Here is a 16,674-nt window from a genome sequence, read left to right on the forward strand (position 1 = left end):
AGAAGATTGCATTTACGTAGTGCCTTGGAAATGAGTTACGAAGATTCTCACATCGACTTTGATAACATATTTTAATGACTGCTGGAGAATTAATTTTATTTGTGCTACCTATCTAAGCTCATCACTTTCACTTGTGTAGGACTTTCCATCCATTGCACTGTCTGAACTGCCCATGAGCAGCCTGCCACTGTTACCTTTGATTTACGAAAAAAAATTAAAATTCTGCATACAACACTGGCTCACGTGACAGATGCACTCCATGTGCACTCCTTGAAGAACAGTTATCAAAACTGAGATATGAATCAAGGCAATTGAACAAGTAATAAGATATATGAGAGGGTGCTTTACATCACTTTTTATTTTTTATTTATATGGAGTTTGAATTTTCGGTGGTATGGCGGTTCAGTGGGTAGTGTGGCTGCCAGACAGTCAGTACTTGGACTGTACACATCTGGGTTCAAGTCCAGCTCAGGTTTATTGGTTATTCTGTATTGCCGGAAGGTTGTGAATGTGTATAGCTACCCTATGGTGGACCGGCATCCCATTCAGGGTGTGCCATCTGCTTCCGAGATAGACTCTGGACTGCCGTGACAATTGTATAGAGAAGTGGGAAAGTGAAAGAGTTTGTATGTTGATTTGACCTTATTGAAGGTCAAGGACATTTGGTATAAAATATAATCATTTCACATCCAGATGTGAAATAGGCTTTACTATCATTGTGTCCAGTCCCAAATCAGCTCAATTTATTTTCTATGATGGGATCCATAGTTAAATTATGATGAAATAAGAAGTGACAGTTCATCTTGCAAGTTAAATGAAACCTAAGTATTTCACTCCGTTTCTAACTTAGGAGCAAGACTATATGCAGTGACTTTGTGCAGTGTGAAGAGTGCATAAAATAAGACAAAGGGCTCAAGTTTCACTGATTCAGCTGTTATGCTGTGAATGATGTGAGATTTCAACTTTTTGGCAGCACAACATACTGTGAGCACCAGGTGAGCAGGTTCAATAACATGGTCCTGTTAGTCTGGTAGTGCTGTTTCAGAAGTATGTTCGTTACAGTCGTTGCACTGGCATAGTGAAAGTTTCACAAGCATTTGCTAAAGTTTAATAAGGCCTACTAAAACACAGTCATAAAAGGAATAAAATAGCTTTTTTTTTTGATTGGACAGGAGAGGGCTGTGCATTATGTACATTATATATACTGTATATATATATATATATATATATATATATATATATATATATATATATATATATATATACACACACACACACACACATTTTCAGAACCGCTTGTCCCATACGGGGTCGCGGGGAACCGGAGCCTACCCGGCAACACAGGGCGTAAGGCCGGAGGGGGAGGGGACACACCCAGGACGGGACGCCAGTCCATCGCAAGGCACCCCAAGCAGGACTCGAACCCCAGACCCACGGGAGAGCAGGACCTGGTCCGACCCACTGCGCCAACGCACTCCCCCTATATATATATATATATATATATATATATATATATATATACAATGTTAAAGTACAGCTTGCATTGCTTTGGATGAGATATACAAATCTTCTAAGACTCTGCTCTGCTGTTGTTGAAACCTACCATAACTAAGGAAAAAAAGGTGTAATAGATATTGATTTCATCTCCTTGGACAGTACAAGACCTTGTGCAAGCGGGGTACTTTTTTTTGGCAAGGCCACTGTGGGTTGGATTGTGATTTAGCAATGCTTCAACAGCAGCAAACAGCACATGTAATTCATGATAAATTACAATTAAATGAGAATACATTTGTCTTCAAGCATTCCCTGTCTATGTTACATACAGTTTTGCTTCGATATGTGACACATCTGTATTACTATAGATTATTACAGAGTAAAGTATATCAGCATACTTTCATTTGAGGAGACACTGACAAAGTAACTGCAGGTTTAGGCCATTTTTTTCTTTTGGAACTCACACCTAATTACATGCTGACTGGAAGCATCTTACAGTAACAGTAATTCCATTAGAGATGCATTTTAATCCGAGTCTCGTCTTCCACAAGCTCAAAGAAGCCAGCCCTTCGTGTTTGCCTTTAATTCACGGCTGCCTGTAATCCCCCCTTAGTCAGGCTTTGCATTTCTGTTTGACAGTCACAAGAAAAGGAATCATTTCTGTGCTCGGCCTGGGTGCGAGTTTAGTCAGGAAGAAAAGCACCAAAGGAATTTCTTTACAACTGCTGCAACCTGGTTATGACTTAAAGAAGAATACATTACTTATTTGCCTCTCAGAAACATCTGCTGGTATGTTATTGCCCTGAGACTGGAAGCTGCCAATCTTGCCAAACCGGGTAATAATACACACATGCATGTATGCAGTATTTATGTATTTATTGACCATGGATAACTTTGCAAATCATGTATTGCTGTGTCAGTACTGACACAGATTTTACATGGCCCAGTCAGTTACATTGTGACTGATGGGTCTCATTACCCATCATTTTATTTAAATTGCATGTATTTTTTAAATCACTGTCTTGCAGTCCAGGTTCTTATAATTAGATAAGAACTTAACGTGGTTTTCATTACATGCATAATTCAATATTTTTCAGAATAAAATACAAAACTAACTATGTTTGTGTTTTTTTTTCTTTCATAGCACCTTTGAATAGAATGTTCATTTTTATCTAAGCAGCAATCTTCCCACAAATGCTAAGTGCCCATGATTTTATTTCTAACTTTCCACTTCTGTTTAATTTCAACCCTCTTGTCTCTTGAATGTAATAGGTTGAAAATGCATAATGAAATAGCTCTTGACAAGAACTAAAAGCTACTTGATAAATATGGAAGACCAACATTTATCAAAGAGCTAAGACCCAGGACCCAGAGTTGCAATATGCAAGACATCTCATTGCTTCAGAATCTCGTGCAAAACACAATTAATCAAAATACAAATTCAGCCCTCTGTATCTAAAGGACAATTCTTTTTTAGGATTACAGAATTTAGATTTTTTTCGTTTAAGTTAGCGTGCATGTTTCAATAGTTCCATAGAAAACAAAAAACACTAAAAAGCCCGTTTTTTTTTTTTTTTTTTTTTTTCTTTTTCTCACACAGAGAAAATTATTTTATGTAAGCCTCTCAAATTGAACATGACTGCTTGGGCGTTATCAACATTATAATCCGACCTCTTGAAAAGAACGCCACAGTACTAGAAGCTAATCCTCCCAATATCTCTGCAACAACATAGGTTTCCTTACCTGAAAGGCCACTGATGATTGACAGGAGGAGAAGTGGTTTCCATGGCGACCCCATCCTTGCTCTGGAGGGCTCCGCGTCCCCTTCAGTGAGGCTGTTAGAAGGTCTGTTTCTTCATTAAAGCAGCGCCTGGGACACACGGGAATGGAGAGAGCGGCCGTTGGAAGGAACACCTGGCTTTCATCCGAAGGCCGCCTCGTGGCCCCACGAGCAATTAAAGGGAAGCAACGATGCCAAAGCAGAGCAGGAGCTGACACCTCTGAAAGCCAGACACTTCCAGGACATAAAAAACAAAACAAAACAAAACAAACAAAAAAAACTTTATGGTCTTCCTTTCACCAACTCTGCACAAATGTGCTGCTCAGTGTTAAAGGTGGGTAAGTTCCTGATGCTTTCTCACAAGTGCCTGAGTTGATCACTGGGCTGCTGCAAAGGAGCAAAGAAGTCATTTGTACAGAACATTACACACTGTGTATGGTCACTGAAAGGGTATAGTTTACAAACATCGAAATACATAGAAAAGAGCTGCCCCAAAATGCAGGACTTGCCCTACCTCGAAATCAACTCAAAGTCGCAAGCAAATTTTTAGATAATGACAAAGTATCTTTTTTTTACTGCTGCACCAGTGTCGTTCTACACGAATGTGCTGAGATGTAGGGGTTTCGTGCTGATTAACACAGTTCCCCTATGGAGGTTCCCTTATGACAGCTGAAGACTTCCAGCACCTGTGGCTACTTATGAAAGCAAAACATGCAGTAAATCTGCTGAACCTTGAGCAGCACCTGCTTGCAAACATATTGCTGTACTTCGTACCAGCTTATTTTCGGTTTCCCAGACCGAGAAAGTCAAACGTTCCGTCATGTGTCTCTTCATCTGATCGCTGCTCCACTTGCCTGCCTTAGAATAACTTTTAAATAATTGACCAGAATTCTTAAAGTTAATTTAAGGATTTTACTCCTACTTCTTGTTATGTTCTGGCAAATAATGTACAAATGATATATCAATGGCACTGATAATCAAAAGTTATTGTACTCTAAGATGATATCATATGATATGAGCAAATGAACCTTATTATTCAAAGATTTCACATTTATATTCCTCTCACCTTTAGGCTCTCCTTTTCAGTTTAATTTCAGATGTACAGGAGGATTTTACGAGGAGTTAGCACTTATCATTTTCAGGTTTCCAGCTTGTATCAATATGAAATGAAACACTCGAAAGAAAAGCGGTGGAACAAAAATAAAAAAAAAGGAAAAAAATACAATAAGTCAATTTCCAGAAACATATTTGGTTGTTTGAATCATGATGTGTGATGAACCATTAATCTTTCTCACTTTCAATGTTTTATTGGTCTCTTATTCATTTCACTGGACTCGCAGCATCTCACTGTGAATTGCTGAGCCCGCTGGCCAAGCTGTCTCCCTGGATGCGTCCACAGTGAAAAAGTGGTGTGGCAGCCTGGCCAGTTGGATATTGATGTACTCAGCAAAGAACCTCCATGCCAAGCATGGATCAACATACGGGAACAACAACAAGAAGGACGAAAGATTCTCCCCCAACCAAAACAGGCAACATGGCAAGTTTTTTAGACAGTCTGTCCACTTGAGTAAACTCTTTAAAATTGCCTTCTACGTTCAGCATCTGAAGGTTACGGGTGGATGTCTGTATCATACATCACAACAAACATGTAGCTGTACTTTCTTCAGTTAATATTGCTTACTACAAAAATGTACTTTCTCACAAGAATAGGATGTCTGCATGCTAAAGTTTATGAATATGACAGTAGTTAAATTGGCATGACCTGTGTAATTCTTTCCAACGTCTATTTCTACATATATACACACACACTTATGAAAATGATACATGAAATAATGTCACACTGAACCAAGACATAACTGAATTGTACCTCACATGGACAAACATTAACCTGTATAAAATTGTTAATACATTAAATTACTTTAAGAGTTGAAGATTCACTACTAAGAAAGGGAACATGTGGACGACCAAGGGGTTGTTCCTGTTTTCTTGAAAGGAGCAGATTTGACAGAGAGTGGAAATCACTTCATTTGAGTGCCGGAAAGGTATCTTTCTGCCGCTTGAAAGGGATGGGTCCATGGAGGTTTAATTAGATCAATGAGTCACTCTGTTGACAGCTTCCTGTTTCCTGACTGTCACTTTTCATGGGAAACCCATTTGAATACTTCTACCATTTGGAAAGTTAAGAATAGAGACTATCAATAGTAGATACACAGATCAAACGTTTACAGTTATGCTTAATGTAGCTTTTCAGATGTTTTTTTCTTATTTGCTTTTTCATGCATTGATCCATTATAGCAATGCACTTTAACAATGAACAAACCGGTTTTAACAATAACTAATTGGGTAAGTTGTTTTAAATATATACTGTGAACTGGTCATGGACCAATAGATATATATATATGAGGAATATACATTTATAGAAAAATGTCTGAGAAACTAGGTCATTTCAGAGTTGAGTGGACATGTGTCTCTTTCTCTGTATGTGATGTTCAACGCTGCAATGGACTGGGATTTTATCCAGGGTGTAGCCTACTTAGCTTTGTTCCTCATGCTTCCAGGATAAGTGGCATACTGCCATGACCCTGACTTAGTCAAGCAGTGATTTCCAGCAGGGAAGTGAGTGATTGAGTGATATAAATAGTATTGTCAGAAACAATATGGTTTTGGGCAAATTTAAATTAAAACAAATGAAAGTAGAGTTTTTAAGTAGTCTGCATTTTTCCAAACACAGAAGCTGGAAGCTACTTGTGCAAAGTTGGTCATCGAAGCACTCAGTGCAATTATAGTGTTAGAATTTTGACTGACATTGTGTTGAGCTGTCAGGAAACGTGCGTTCTCGCATGTGCCCAATTATCACAGCCCACATGCAAATGTTCTCGTAAAGCTGCCGTTTGAAAATGTCAGACGCTCCACTTTTACTTATGACTCAGCCCAATTTAAAACAAAATTTAATCTTTTGTACCAGAAATATGTGGAAAAGCTAAATTTGTACCACGTCTCTATATGCTGTTGTACTGTGAATACTTTTTCATTTTAAATCCAGAAAAAAAAAGAAAAAAACATTACTTAGGGAGTATTTACAGTTGAGAGTAAAGTTAATTACAAAACAGCTTAGTGATTCATTAGTGATTTAGTAATCCCTCCAAGCAAAGCACTTTTTTGTCATTTTATCCCAACATAATAAAGTGTCAAGACATATATACATAGTTTAAAATGCAAAACAAAATAATATCAACATTTCTAATTACCCCCGATGGATGCAATTTTACCCTGTACTGGGTCTTGTTTTTGTCCATCCATCCATCCATTGTCAACAACCGCAAGTCCTGAGCAGGGTCGCGGTGAGCCGGAGCCTACCTGGCAACACAGGGTGCACGACCGAAGGGGGAGGGGACACACCCAGGACGGGACGCCAGTGTACTGCAAGGCACCCCAAGCAAGGCTTGGACCCCAGACTCGTCACACAACAGGCACCGGCTGAGCCCGCAGGAGTGTAATTTTTATATTTTTCATAAAAAGTTGTGGCAGGTGTACAGAGTGTATTCAGATTTGACTGAGGCACATTTCTCCTCTGTTGCCCTTTGACTGCTGAAAAGGAGAAAAGGACAGAGAGGGCCAAACTAACTATGGAAGGTTTTGATGTAAAGTGATATGAAATAGTGGCTGATCGATGTGCATACTTAATTTCCATAACGAATACCACTATACAGGGCAATGTATTAGCACACAGGCCATGTTCTACCTAGTTTCACATCTGGAAATCAACTCCGGTTATAGCAGCACAAATATCCTGCGGCAGAGACAACAGCTCCTTCCTCTGCTATGGAGCACACGGCTACACTTTCTACTGTATTACAATTGCAAATTGAATTGCTACTGGTTTGGAACAGAGCAAGTCAAGGGAATTCCCTACGGAGGTGCAAAGCGGTACCGAAACGATGCTTCTCTCCCGTGAGCGCGGATCGATGACCAGCACGGCCTCCTCCTGCTCAGGCAGTCCAGCCTGACGCCACGGCAGATGGCATCAGCGAGCACGTGCCGGGTTGGGTGTTGCGTTGCACTCTGAGAGAGTGGACCCTCGTTACAGAACCACGCGTGTGTGAACGCGGAAGCCCCGGCGCTTGTCTCGCCTAGAGGGACGGACGCTGCAGGAGAGAGGCTGTGATTCAGAGATGACTAATCATGCTGTCCTCCTCCATGTTAGCATTGCTTTTTTTTTAACAGCAACCTGTGTGGCACAAGGCGCATATTCTCACATCATTGTCTCTCTAATAACCGGCCAGCACGACTGGGAGTAATTGCCTGGTTGTATTGTGCAGGGCCTGAGGGCATACACATTTCTCTCTGCATTAACTGAATTAACAAAAAAGTCCAGACTTTGCCTCCTGCTGTAGCTGATCTAACAAAATTAAATTATTAACAGCAATGTTTGTTTAGCTATTTTCTTTCCAGTCACAGATTAGTTTACAGGGTCATTCCCTGGTCTGCAAAAAATAAAAAATAAAATAAAGAAATAAAGAAATAAATAAACAAACCCCATGCATTTCAGTTTTTGTTGTCCTCTACACAGCATCATTGCTGTTATGTTCAGCATTTTCTAAATCAGAAGGGACTTGCTTGTTTCATGCAAAGATATTGCTCTTTTGTACGGTAGTGGATTATAAAACTGTGTGTAGATAGATAAAGTAGTGCCATCAGTTGCTCTGAATAATAATAATAATAAAAAAACATTACAATTTAATATCAAGGGTCAATCGCATAGTGCGGGGAAAACTGAAGGGTGATGCTGGTGGTTGAACATTAAACCACAAGGGGAGGTGGGTTCTAAGCTTTCAGTTCGGCATAATAATGCTGATTAAAAATGTGTTACAGCTGGAGCTGCTAGTGATATTGGTGACATGACAGCATCACACCATGTGGTGGGAACTGGTGATTCTAAAAGCTGGAAGTGTAACAGTAGTGGAGAGATAATTATATTCTCTTACTTACAAGGACTGTATTACATGGATCAGTGCTGCCTGGTGTATATGGGTTGCTCTGATCCTAGACAGCCTTATTACACCGGTCCAAATATTTTAAAATGGGCACGCAATCGTTAAAATAATTAAAAGCAAACTGTTTTTAAAATCTGGGGGAGCTTTTTTTTTTTTTTTCCACGTTTGAGTCACACTGTTTTTCCATTACCTAATTACAGCTTTACTGCTGCATCAACCAATTCCGTTTCTTGCAGTTGTACAATCCAATAATGAGAAAAACCTCTGCTGTGCTGTAACCCTTCCTTCGCATGCAGACATGTGCATTATCTCTGTCACAGTTTCTGACACCCTGCTCTGCTTGTTTGAACACACTGAACACACCCACACTCTGTAGCATTACGGTGTGTGGGATAGGCTCACCGGGCAGCTGGTGAGGTGGTCACTGAAGACCGGGTCTCCTGATCAAAAAGATATCCACTTCAGATCACATTGAATTCCAGCTTTAATCCCATAAATATGTATTGTTTTAGCTTTAACTGGCAAGGATACCCTGTATTTCGAAAAGGCATAAATTGTTTCGTTTAAGGCACAGATTCTGGGATTATTAGTTAAAATTTTAACTCTAACCCCTGCTGGTTTACAGAGCAGAATATTATCACCATGATCAATACTTCCCAGCATGACAACAGATGTAACATGACTCTACAGCAGCTCATCAGAAATAATGGTTGCTATATATACAAATAAAACCTCCCAATTAAGACCTGTATTGGCCCAATGTTAATACAGAGGCCATTAAGACTTGGCTATGGAGAAGTGAATGACAGACTATAAGCAACTGTGCAAGGCGGCAATATGCAACCCTGCGGCCAGACAGCAGTAGCATCTGCTTCTCTGGAAACAGGTAACGAAGCCAATTCATGCTGGTGTCAGGAAGAATACGGGGAACAAAAAAAAAAAAAATAAAAAAGAACATCTGAAGTGAAAATGCCAGCCTGCCAAAGGACATTTGTGTGTTTTGTGATCCTGAAATTAGCCGACGCGGTTTGCTGGCGACCCTGAAACGTGAGAGCTCACAGCATGATTCAGCATGTCCCCCAGTCCAACCCACAAATCCACAGGCACCCAGACTGCATGCCTGTTATTCATGTTGTTTTTATTGATTCATATAACAGACCCTTTAAAGCCCTGACTTAGAAGACTGTGCCACTTTGTTATAATAGCTGAATGTCACCATAATGGTAAATAATACCTGCCAGACAAATGCGGTTAATGCACTGGTAGCAGTCCCACCGGGAGCCGCGAGGGCCTTCTAACCAGTCCTGGTTTCACTAGTGCACTAAAAGAATAAACAGGTGTCCCAGTTCTGCGTTACAGGACTTCAAGCCACAGTCCTGCCCCCTGGCAGGTGTTGCAGTATTAGACTTTTTTAATACTAGAAGAAAAGGGTGTGAAGAATGTCACTAGTTTTCAGCTTCTGACGATCAGCCACTGCTCTCAGTGTTCTCAGATCATCTTTACTCTTTGTACATAAGCTCTTCTAACTACTAACACTCATCCATGTTTATAGTCCAGTAGGCAATATTTTGGAACATTCCCTTAACTGGATGCTGATAAAAAATTTAACAACTTTCCATCATTTGACTGAATAAATATAGAACACCATGACTGCTGCCCTTGCTTCTGTACTAAATGGGCATTGTTGGCTTCATGCAGGACTTGAGATGGTTAAGTTCAAACTGCTACCGCAGTATAATAGCATTTTATACACTTTTTGCAGTCAGCAAACAGCTGTAAAAATAGAATCAGTGCTGGCATGGATTTTTAGGAGAGCTAATGGAACCAAGATGTGTACAGGAAGATGCAGTACTATAAAGTTGAGAGCCTTTTATATTTTATATCTTCCTTTGAGGACATCATGGAGTGTATCAGATTTCAGACTGTACATGTATATGAAAGGTACATTTTCACAGTGCTGCCAAATAGGGACTTTTCCAATGCAAATGCATTAGAATGAAAATAAAGGAAGGACTCTATAGGGGCTAAGGGATATTTTCTGGTGACCATTCAAAAAGGAAAGGTTCCCAAAACACAGAAGTCAGAGGTGTAAGAAACGCTGTAGGAAACTTACTTTTTTTTTTTTTTGTTATGAAAAAACTATGAAGACGGATATTAAAAAACATAAAATGAACAGCGACATGTCCATGTCTTCGGTCAGCAGACCATGATATCTGACCTTGTATTTTGGGGCATAAATCAAGGTGCAAGATCATACTGTTTGACTTTTATTTCCTGTTTGTAAGACACTGCTAGATCATGTTTCATTTTTGAAAATAACTTACAGTTTCTGCTTCCAGCATGCAGTATTTCCTGCACTTCATAAAATAAACTTCAACGCATATGATGTAACTCTTGTAAAAGGTAAGAGCAATGTGACATTTGTATGTACCAGGTTCTGCTACTGTACCGGTCATCAAAAATTCTGCTTAATTTGTAACCCTCCTGTCTGTCTGTCCATCAGCCTAATCACAAAACAAACTTCTAGTCTGATTATCAGTTTTTGTTCTGGAAAGTATTAAAGTGAAGACTGTGCGATTATTCATATTTGTGATCACAATGCCATGCTCAAATGTGGCACTGTAAGACTGGGGGAGGAAAACAGAGCAAAGCCAAGTTTCTGGCACAGTGAAATTAAACATATATAGGAAAAAAATTAATTATACATACAGTATGTATATATATATATTTCTTTTTTAGAACAGAAAGTCACAGTCAAGGAGAAACATCACAATGATTTGATTGAATATGGGCCATGAATTACCGAACAAGTTCATTGCACAGTGATAAATGCTAATTGCACATACATCATTATTATTGATTCCACATTATTTTACTGCAGCTTGATTAACAACTGCTCAGACTGAATATAGATGGATGAAAAACAAGTGGGGAAGAAAAAAAATCTAACGTAACAAGCTCTACTTAAATGTATTCTTTTTTTTTTTTGCCAATACATAGAAAAAAATCACCTTGACAAGATTTTTTTTTTTTTTTTCTCATAAGAGTTGAACTGTATCTCAGTATAAAAATCATTCGCATTTGTCTTTATTATTTTATGGAAATGTAATCCGTTTTCTTTTGTTCTACAGTTACATAAACAGTACATGCATCTCCAGCCAAATTTACCGTATAAGCCATATATTTACCTTGAAAATATATATCCAGATGTAGAAACAGTAACAGTTTAATATTTTTGGGCATATTTGTAGTTTGGACAGAGACTGCATAGGCTTAGTTACAGCAACTGATGGGAGTAACTGCTTTATTTCAAGAAACACTGTGATATGTAACCCCCTGCAGAACGCGCTTCGTTTAGGAAGCATATTCAATTTTGCCATTCAAAAATGCCTGTCAGCTGCAATAATAACAGCACGTTTGTTCATGCTTCTAGCACAGAAGGCCTGTGGGGGGAAAAATTATTTGACATGAGCAACCCACTAGAGGTCATGAGGATGTGATCCATGTAAGTCTACCTGAGAGCCCCAGTCATCCACTGAGAGCTTGAGAACCAATCAATGGCTTTGGCTGATCTCTTTCATCAGCGTTTATTTCCACTTTGTCCCATGATGAAATCCAATGCCAGGCCAGCTTTGAGGAGGTCCAGCAAGCAAGCAAAGTGAACATATCCTGTGGATGGCCTGAAGAATCCGTGTGTTTCCTCTGACAAAAACAACAGACCACAAAATTGCAAAAACACCCTCATAAATACAACAAGGGCAGAAGGTCCAGAACAGTGTCCAGACATTCCAGAATTTCTCTGAATTCTCAGGCAGCATCATGTGATTTATTTAAGAAGAATTAGGCTAATACAGTTATTACCCATCTCATAGCTTCCCAAAACACGTATAAGAAACTCCATTCTACCTTGTCAAACTAAGAAAAACACACAGACTTTATTTATTCAGGCCTCAATTTCACAAAAACGGTGTGCAATATTTAAAAATTGTTCCTTAGTTGCAAGTTTTTCACATTCTCTTTTGACCAAAATCCTTGATTTATAAAAGTAAAGTGTATTTATGAAGTGGAAAGGACAGAATTTTAATCATGACCAATTTTTACCCATTTCAGAAAAAGAATTGTGTACACTCTAAAGCTCTTTAGAATGATTTTTGGGTTATGCAAACAGGAAGACTCCCCCAAGGGATAAGCTAAAAAATGATAAAAAAGAATTACACAAAGTATGTCTTATCACTCGCCTGACCTGAGTGGAACAAACAAAAGATGCCGTGGGTGCAGCAAAGGCTTCTTTTTAACTGCATTCTAATGGCTAGCGGAGAGCTTTTTAACTCACCAGAATGTAGTGGATAACAGCAGTTTTGCCCCAACATAGTTCTGCCACTGAAAAAGGTCCACTTTTGTCTGCTGTATTTCCACAGTTTTTCCTTCAACAAAAGCAAACCTGGTTCAGAAGGAGCCGGATTTGAATCATTCTGACCCTGAATCACTTTTATAAAGAAAATAATCAGCTGTATAAATAGGTAAGTCACTGTGAGTAGCTTAGTATACAAATATAACTTTGTAAATAACTTAATGAAAACCTAAGTTAATAAATATTAACGGAAATAGGCATACGGCATTCCACTAGATGGCTTAAACAACAGTATTAAGATGGTTTTCAACTGCTTGGGATCCACTTTTGACAGGGTTATACTTCACTGTCCACTTCTCTTGAAACAGAAACATAATTCCTATTTCACTGTTTAGCCGATTATGATTTTCACAAGTTTACATTTATTCATTTAGCAGACGCTTTCGTCCAAAGCGACGTACATCACGTCTACTTCGAGAACCTTAAGGTAAACATCATCCCGTAGTGATGGGATTGGGACTTTAACCACAACCTTCAGCTTCCTAGCCTTTGTCTTTAACTGTTTTCTTACTTGTTGTCCAAAGCAGTGCACTCAAAGCTTAAAAGAACAGAAAAATGAGCAAAGCTAAACAAACAATACAAACAAACCGCTGGACACCAGATCTTGTGCTTGGCCCGTGTTTAATGGGAGGGCTCTTACCTTTAGCAGAAACTAAAACCATCAAGTGGGCCTTTGACCTCCCCTCCTTGCCTGCTCAACACAGCTACAGGGGAGGTAACTGGGGCTAAGATTCATCTGACTCTCCAGGTTCCTGCGGAAGGAGCCTTTGTTCTGTCGGGCTTAACAATTTGGCTTTATTCCCTCCCATTGAGAGGCTACATTACAAAGCTCACCGCCTCAAAAGGGTCTCTGAACACAGCAACGGAGCACAGGGGTTGAGTTTACCTCAGAAAAAGGCAGTTCCCCAATATCTTTCCTCTTTCTAACCTCTGCCTGCCCCAAGGGAAGACTTTTGTAGGAACAAAACAAATTGCTGACATTTAGACACACGCGGTCATGTTTACATCTGGCTAAATGTGAAAAGGGGGAAAAAAAAGTGAAGATGACATTTCCTATTAAAGGTTCAAGCCCCATAAGGGAACCTTTTGAAGACATAACCTGAACCAACAGTGCCTTGGCTGACACTTCAGAACATGAGCCAATTATAGGATTACAGTTGCACTGTAGCTGCACATTTATCCAAATACCTTACTTAAATGTGCAACCTTTTTTGGACCTGAAGACTGTGTGCCTATTGATTGTGCATCCTTTACAAACTCACCTAAGAGAATGAAACGCTCTGCAGATAACGTGTGCATAATCGAATAATTTACATGCATTCATTTAACAGGCACTTTCTCCAAAGCAACATACAAACCAAAGTGCCTTGAGAGAGACGGAGAGATACTGTGTTATAGATATAGAGATGTAGAGAGATATTCGTGCAGACAGGCAGTTCACAAAGTATGTTCAGTTTGTTTGATGTCACCATTTAATCCAGCATACATTGCATGGGTTGCTGCATATCGAATTGGTAGGAAGTACACATTTTTTTAAAAACAGACAAAATAAACAGTAACATTAAATAAGGAGCATCATACAGAACAGACCGGGAAAGAAATGTGACAAATAATGCAATGTCAACTTATAGAGTAGATAGGAGACCCAGAAATAAGTGAAAAGTGAAAATGATGCGTTTTGAGACAGTTCTTGAATGTTGAGGGCAATTTAGCAGTTCTGATAACAAGGTACTTAGCATTACCTAGGACTTAATTGACACCCTCATGCAAGGTTACTTAAAATGCGAGACATACTGCAGTAAACATCCTACACTCAGTCGCCCAGTTATACAGCAGAGCACTGTACCATAGTCACACACTACGACTAAATTAGAATTCCTAGTTCACCTGAAACACATGTCCTTGGACTATGGAAGCAAACACGGGAGGACACAGAAGTCCCACATAGGCTGGGCTACATTCAAACATGTCAAAATACACAGCCTAAATGAGAGACATCAGTGCTATCCATTGCTCCACAATGCCGTCCTAAAAGTAATTTTTTGAAGATGGGGAAGGCTTGATAGGATATAGCTTTACTAGACTTGTATAGACGTATGCTGCGACTCCATCCTGGCTTGCTCATTCGGGAAGAGGCTTAGTGCCAGGAGAAAGACGATGGCACCTTGGTAAACAAAGCCTCTTCTACAGAGAGTGATGGTCTGTCGTCCCCCCCTTCCCACATGCCCATAGACGTCTCGTTCTTCTTTCCCACAGCTTCCCTTCTCCCTCTTCATGTCCTCCCTCCGTGATTGTTCTGATGACCTCAATCAGTAGACAATTATCCCCGTGGCGGTGAGATGGAGTGCACCTGAAAGGAGCTGCTAAGGGAGCGGAACTGGAGCCGCAGCAACGGACAAATGCGTAAAGAACCTGTGGCTCAAATGCTTACAGCTCCAGCAACCTGGCCTGCATGTAAAACAGCAGTTCCCATCTCGAAATTCTGGGACCTTCACAACATATTAGGATTACAGCTACTGAAGGCGGTGCTGTTTGGAACCGCATGGAGTGTATAGGTCATGGTTGCTGCCCTGTAATCTGAAGGTTGCTGGTAAGAATCTCACTGTTACGGGACCCTAGAATAAGTCTGATACCTTAAATTGATTCAGTAAAAACTGTCCAGTTGTATAAATTGATAAGTAACTGGCAGCTGGTAGTGTATCGGTTAGAGTTGTGGCCCTTGGGCTTGAAGGTTTGAATCCCACCTCCAGGTGAAGCAGCCTTGAGCATCGTGTTACCTTAAAGCTCTCCAGTAAAATTGCGCAAAGTAAATTGTTGTAACTACTTAACACTGTAAGTCACTTTGGAGAAAAGTGTAAGCTAAATAAATGTAAATTTCTATAGGTTAGATGGCCTTCTGATTGCTGACATGACAAAACCAGTAAGGAAAGTATGGAAACATGCAGATACTATAGAACAAGGAATGGTCCGCTTTCAGCATTGTTTCAAAATTATATTTGCCCTACTTTGCTTAGATTATTATGTTTCCATTATCCATTTGGAAGATACATTTCTCCAAACGAAGCACAATATTATTTCTAAACATTGTTAACAAAATACATGGTGTTGCACAACTTTTATTTTTATAAGTGATTCATAGAAATACTACACTATATTCATAATACTACAAGGCACCAAGTAATAAATACTAAACTTTAAAATGTTTTTCTCGTGAGAAAATATATTTTTTTCTTTAAAATACATGGAGGTTTCTAATTCGGCTGCATGTCCCATTATGTTATATTACAAACACTCTTTAACTTAACAGTTATATAGAGCACAACATGTCGATTTTCCTTAAATAAAATCTGAATGAATTTTCACCTGAAGATATCGATGTGCATGATTTCATCCAGCGAGAAACTGAAGTCACACAACAACAGCATGTATATTTGGACTCAGGTGCTCAGGGATCTTGCCTTCTCACATGAAATGTGAAACTGTCATCATCTCCTTCACCAGACTGGGACAAAGTTGCCCCTTTGGGCATTCTGCAAGATCCAGAACTGTTAGGAGTGACTATCTGACGTTCCCCTTGCAGCCCCCCGGAGACAGCAAAGCTTTTAAAAAGCACAGCTCAGGACAAGAAGCACAGATCCAGGACAAAATGTTCCTCTTCGCATTTCCCACGTGGTCAGCCACAAAGACTCTCCTGACCACACGGCCCTTTGCTCTGCATGCTGAGAGGGCAGGGCACAAATTTGAAAAAATGCCAATACGGATGTAATGCGTAGGCTGAAGACATATGCCCAAGATTTCTTTCTGCCATGCAGTCACTTCTGTATTACAGAATTGACACACTGACGTGTCTATACATATATACATACATACATACATACATACATACATACATACATACACACTCTGAAACTGCTTGTCCCCAGCAGGGTTGCGGCAAGCCGGAGCCTAACCCAGCAACACAGGGGGGAAGGGACACACCTAGGACAAGATGTCAG

At 39.7% G+C, this 16,674-nt stretch overlaps 1 protein-coding gene across 1 annotated transcript in view; it reads right to left on the reverse strand.

Annotated features, from left to right (window-relative positions):
• The window catches only part of cntn5 (contactin 5), a 154,658-nt gene that overhangs the window by 98,732 nt on the left and 39,252 nt on the right, over positions 1-16,674 (reverse strand). Inside the window, exon 2 of the mRNA XM_018764086.2 lies at positions 3,238-3,364. Within this exon, the coding sequence (XP_018619602.2) occupies positions 3,238-3,292 (55 nt within the window). The 5' untranslated portion in view covers positions 3,293-3,364. The remainder of the gene's footprint in view (positions 1-3,237; positions 3,365-16,674) is intronic.

The sequence above is a fragment of the Scleropages formosus genome, chromosome 10 (genome assembly GCF_900964775.1).
Source record: "Scleropages formosus chromosome 10, fSclFor1.1, whole genome shotgun sequence".
Lineage (NCBI taxonomy): Eukaryota > Metazoa > Chordata > Actinopteri > Osteoglossiformes > Osteoglossidae > Scleropages > Scleropages formosus.